Genomic DNA, 6,000 nt, shown 5'->3' on the forward strand with positions numbered 1-6,000 from the left:
GGCACTTGGCTCACAGATGAATCAGACTTGCCTGTGCCCTCTGGAGTTCAGTTTGGGAAGACTTTGAAAGCCTGGAAATTAACCCTGTGAGCTGAGAAAAGGCTCAGACCAGTGTGGGCCTGCGGAAGAGCAGCGGCTGAGTTGGTATCGGGAGGGGCTCTGTGAGGTCTTGGAGAGAGGTCTTGGGAGGGCATTTGGGGAAGAGGCGGTTACTTGCTCATAAGATGAATTCGATATTTGTTCAAGGCTTGTCTATTCAGCTGATAGATAAAAGACTTAATCTGAGTGCTTCCAAAGTTAAAAAAAAAAAGCAAGAAATACACAAATGTAAAAGGATACAAAAGATCTAATGTAAATGTGAACTAGCCAAGAACTTCAATAATAAAATTCAGAAGTTCTAGAACAAGATAAAGGAGAGCAAGCAGTAGCTTTTATGACATTTTATAACTGGTATTCTTAAGTATACAGACTTTTAGTAGAAATGCTTTGTGAGGAAAGAGGATAATGCTTTTTATAAGTAGCATTTATAAAACAATTTCACATATTTGGAATGAAAATAGTTTTGTTCAAAGGTAGTAATCTTGTGTAAACTATTTCTAGGGTACCATACTGTTCCAAAAAGAAAGAGAGAGGGAGAGAGAGAGAGAGAGACATTCAGTCTTTTAATTCCTACATTTATTTTAAAGTTAAATGCTATATAGATATCTTTAATTTTTAAGATAAAACACCGTAATTTTAATGTTTATTATAGGGTGTACTTAACCTTGATTATTGATGGATTGATGATACATGGGTTCATATGGCAGTGATTGTACTGGTTATTTGTGTCCTTTTTCCTTTTAGAGCAGGGGCCACGTCTTATTTCGTCATTGTATTTCCAGGGCCTGATTCACGATAGAGCATTACCAGCTATTTGCAGAAGTACTGATTGATAGAGACATTCAGGAATTAGCAGTAAATCTATATTTGATGATTGTCATTGCTTGCTACAACCAGTTTCCATGGATAATCTACACAGAGGCTTCAGTTTTTGTATTTGTAAGATGAGGATAATAATAGTAGCTACTTCATAGGATTGTGGTGTGAAGCTCTTAGAACAATGTCTGGTGGAGAGAGCATTCATGAAAAAGTAGTTAGCATTAGAACTCTAATCATATCAATTTATATAAACGTGTAGGCACTTTATACAAAGATTATTTCTAACCGTCAGGGTTAGGCAGTATCATCACCATTTTGTAGGTGGGAAAACCAGGTTCAGTTATCAGGAATTTGAGTGCCAAGCCCTTGATTTTTTACTACCGTGTGTGGGGACAGAGTCCCAGAGAGCAGATTCCAGGCTCTCAGCCTCACGTGAAAGGTGCTGGCTTGGGTAGTAGATGGCCGTCAGCTGTGGCTAATTGGCCACCAGCTGTAACCAGTTAGCCAATTAGCCACTGATATAACTGCCGCGGCTGTGTTGGTTGGTCAGTCAGTCGGTGGCAGGCAGAGGTTGCAGGTGGTGTGGATCCAGCCTCCAGTGAGACCGTAGTGGTATGACTCCCCTACTTATGGCTCCTGTGCGTGTTCCTTTTTGGCCTCACCATATCCTGCGTTCTTATGTGGGGAGCGGGAGCAGAGACCCCGCAGGCCACCCCGCACGACACATGGCGCAGCGAGCAGTGTCTCCCGTATGACACCGTGTTTCCCCGAAAATAAGACCTAGCCGAACCATCGGCTCTGATGCATCTTTTGGAGCAAAAATTAATATAAGACCCGGTCTTATTTAAGACCGGGTATAATATAATATAATAAATACATATACTGGGTCTTATATTAATTTTTCTCCAAAAGACACATTAGAGCTGATTGTCCGGCTAGGTCTTATTTTTGGGGAAATAACGGTATTTCCAGCTGCATCTCTGAACTGAAAACCAAATCATAAAAGTAAAGTAAACACAATCCCCTGTGTATTTCTGTGTATATATGGCAAAGGTGACTGGAGAAAAGATCTTCAAGGTTTGCACAAATGTCCGAGTTTTGGGGGACAAATGATAAGAGAAGGAAGACTTGCCGTCTGTCTCCTCATCTGGAGGGGTAAGACACTTTCTACACTGGGTAGACCTCAAAGCCAGTGACCGCTAGGACGGTAGAGAAGTAGGAGAGTGAGACAACAGCCACATAGTGCCACTGCCTTCTCCTCTAGGGCCATAGAGCCAGCAGGGTTCTCAGTGCTCCCCCTTCCTATGTTCCCATAACACACTTTTTGTTCTTCTGTTGCCACACTTACTGAATTTTGCCCTGTGTCACTGATAGCTGTTTCTCTTTCTAAATTAAAAGTTCTTTGAAGACTAGCATTATTCTACTTTATGTGAAAACCCAGAATAACCAGCTGTCTCTCGATGGCTCTCCATAGTGCTAATGAATTGGTCTGAATTGACTTGCCTCATTTTCTGTCTTGCAGACAGATCTTAATACCTACTTGAGTATTGTCAAGGCTGTTTCTAATTCAACAAATAGGAGCTATTGATAGGAGGGGATTTCTTTTCCCTATCAGCAAACAGTGTTTCCCATGGTTATACTTAACTCCCTTACTCAAAAACTTCTCAGTGGTTCCTCATTGCTCACCAGTTAAAACTTTCGTTGGTGTTCAAAGCTGTCTGTGGCCTGGCCATCTTTCTAGCCCGTCAGTCTCCTGTCCTTGTCTGTCCTGCGTAGTAGCCAAGCTAAAACCCCATATTGCCTCAGCTGGGCCTTGAAGCTTCAAATGCCTTTCTCCTTTATCTTTTATTAAATACTAAATCCTACCCAGCCTTCAAAGCCCATTCTGAACACCATTTCCCCTGGACGGAAGTAAGTGCTTTCTCCTCAGACCTTTTGGCCTTTATCTCTCTGTGGCTTTTGTCAGAAGCTCATATATTAATTATCTATGAATGTGTCTCATCTTTTCTATTTGATTGAAAGTTCACTCCTTAATACTAATGGGCAACCAATCTTCGCAGCAGTCCAGTGAGGAACCTGCTTATGAGCCATTTTTAGGACGAGATTAGGAAACTAGTGATGGGGGCGCATTAAGAAAGTTGCCTGTGAACACACCGTGTTTAGGCTCGGTTCTGGACCACTGGTCTGTTTGGCTGTAAGGTTCTAACCCCCTGCTGCCTCCTTATTGCATCCCTGGCACCCAGGATGTAAGAGGTGTTCAGTAAGGATTAAAGTGAGTTGCTGTTCTTTGTACCCCCATTGATATTTAGTACTGTGTCTTTATAAACGTTTGATGGCTGCGTTAGTGAAACCTGCATGTCACATTCCATCAAATCGAAGACAATTTGATTGTAAAACGGACATTTATTTTTATGTGCCACTAAGAAAGATAAAAGCATTGCTAATAAAAATAGGACACAGTTATCACTTAACCTTTTTTGTGCATAGTGAAAGAACTATTTTGAATTATCGAGACATGGATTTGTACATCACTGTTAGAAAAGGAAAATATAAATAAAATTGGTAGAAATTCTGAAAAATAAAGAAAATGGAATTATATATACAAATATCAAATTTATATCCTGCTGTGTTTCTGTATTCGTAATTTTTTGTTTTATAATCTTTTTGGACTTATTTTGACTAGTAATTAAATTGAACACATGTAGTATTAACTTACTTCTTATAACTCATTTGAAGAGACACCTATATGAATATTGTAACCAAGTTTGCAGCTCTGATGTGACTGCAACCTCACAGTGTAGCAGTGATTGTAACATGCCATTGATTTTAAGATGTATCTTGGTTTCAGAGATGTTAAAAATATGGGGGGAAATATGCATCTGATAATTGATGACTTATATCTGTGTTTATTCCAAACTTTTGGTTTCAAGAGTTTTAAAAGTGGAGCTCTTTAATAGTCTGTATGGTTTTAATTACCTGAGAATTGATTAATCATTTTCTTGGCATTGCTAAAACCTCTGTACTTTTCTCTACTGTTGTGTCTTCTAATTATTCCATCTCTTGTCAGCCCTTTCACCAAAAAGCAGTAGTTCTGGTGAAACAATTAATTGGTGATAGAAATTAAAGACTAAAATGAAGTGTTGGCCCAGTAGGCTTTTGTTCTTCATATTTATATTTTGTTACCCTCTAGTTGACAGTTGAATGTATCTTTTTCAACTTAATGGAAATTTGAAAGGTAAATAAATTCCTAACTGCTCTGGGTAAGAAAATGTCCTAAACACCTGCATTATTTATGAATAATATATACTTAATACTAAACCACACCTCCCCTTTTTTTCATACAGATCCCGGTTGGGCTGCCAAATCTGCTTGACAAAGTCTATGGACAATATGACTGTTCAAGTACCTGATGCCATGGCCGATGCCAGACAATCCATTGATATGGGCAAGAACTCCTAAGCCAGAACAAATAGGAATATTTTCACAAAAATTTACCTATTTTTATAATTACTATTTCTTAATGTAATTGAGAACATGGATGAATGGGTTTACTATATGACTAGCTTTACTATTTTAATTCACCCTGTATAACTACCGAATTTTGTAGGTCTGAAAGTATGCAATCTTTATTTTGGTTAAATTATGAAAAGCAAATCAAGTATTAGAAAATAGTTAATGTGATAAAATGTTACAATTTTAGCAAAATGTTTTCACATAAATCTTAAGTCTACTTGCCTATAAAGTAGGTTTAAAAAGGTATTATTATTCCTGTTAGATGTGGGTGAAGGAAGAGATCCAGAATGGTTTGTCTAGGACCATACAGTGAATTATAAAATCTGTATTAGAACCCACATCTTGTTGCCACAAATTATATGTTCAGATCGAAATTCGAGAAATTATGAATATCTTATTTATAGTAGTAATAAATGTGAATGTGTATGGAAAATAATTGCTTTGTGAACTGCTTAATTTCAAAGACAGTTATTACCTTATAAGTAAATATTTCAAAATTTTAACTGAGTGAAAAATATAAGTCTGAGCACAGTCAATACAACACTGTCAAAGAAGTTTGGTCTCAGTTCTGACTAAACTGGAGAAATAAACAAAATTAGATGTCTTATTCTTTTCTATCCTAAGCAGAATGGTCTGTCTTTATAATCTTTCAAAAATAATGCTGATCTCTAAGTCTCTGCCTGTAACAGAATGGAAATCTTATGGGTTAGTTTTTCTCACACTGCACAGCTGGGCAGGGGTGCCAGCCCCTCCACGAGGACAGAGCTGCTCAGCTCAGCAACGTGCATAGTCCCAGAAACGAGGGATTGGCTCGAGTAGCACTATGACCAATTATGTGTGGCAAACATTTGTATCTTTATCTTTACTATGAATAAACTGGTAAATAATATGTATGCTTTTGGAAATATAATAAAACCAACTAGCTAGGACTAATCGTGGGGAAGGGCAGGACAAATTAATAAAAAGAAAAACGTGAACTTGAGTTAGCTTCAGGTACATCTGTGCAGTTTGATCATTTGCACAAATATTTGCTGAGTACAGTATTTGACCTACAGCATTGTGTTATGTCTATTGGGGAATACAGAGATGAACAAGATAAGGAATGCCCTCGGGGAGCTCAGCTTTTCTTAGGAAAAAAATCAAACATTTGTATGCACAAATAATTTGCTTGAACTAAACTGACCAATTTGCCAAAAGAATAAAACTAATTAATATGTAAAAAGTGATTAGAGAGAACTTAGGGCTTCTGATGTTCATTTGAAATTTAGGAACTATCAAATGACTTTTGTGTGGAGAGGACTATAAAGTGCTTTATAACAATTTGTTCTCTTAATTAGCTTCAATATTCTCCTTGTATTCTTCTGTGGATTACCTAAACTCGCCTTTCCAGAACTTTAATGAGGACATTCAACCTAAGAACTAAAATTTAGAGTCTAATTATCTCAGATTTCAAATTAGAAAAATTCATGTTGATATAAGTTTAATTGTATTAAATAAAACCTACTAAACTTATTAAATGGAGGATATATACTATAATTGGTTTGTACAAAGATTATTTTTTTGTTTGGA

The 6,000-nt window shown here is 37.3% G+C and overlaps 1 protein-coding gene across 1 annotated transcript in view; it reads left to right on the plus strand.

Moving 5' to 3' along the window:
• FDX1 (ferredoxin 1) overlaps positions 1 to 5,048 on the plus strand; it is a 28,260-nt gene extending 23,212 nt beyond the window's left edge. The window contains exon 4 of the mRNA XM_033121648.1: positions 4,263 to 5,048. Within this exon, the coding sequence (XP_032977539.1) occupies positions 4,263 to 4,377 (115 nt within the window). The 3' untranslated portion in view covers positions 4,378 to 5,048. The remainder of the gene's footprint in view (positions 1 to 4,262) is intronic.
• The last annotated feature ends 952 nt before the right edge of the window (positions 5,049 to 6,000 follow it).

This window comes from Rhinolophus ferrumequinum, chromosome 11, assembly GCF_004115265.2.
Source record: "Rhinolophus ferrumequinum isolate MPI-CBG mRhiFer1 chromosome 11, mRhiFer1_v1.p, whole genome shotgun sequence".
NCBI lineage: Eukaryota > Metazoa > Chordata > Mammalia > Chiroptera > Rhinolophidae > Rhinolophus > Rhinolophus ferrumequinum.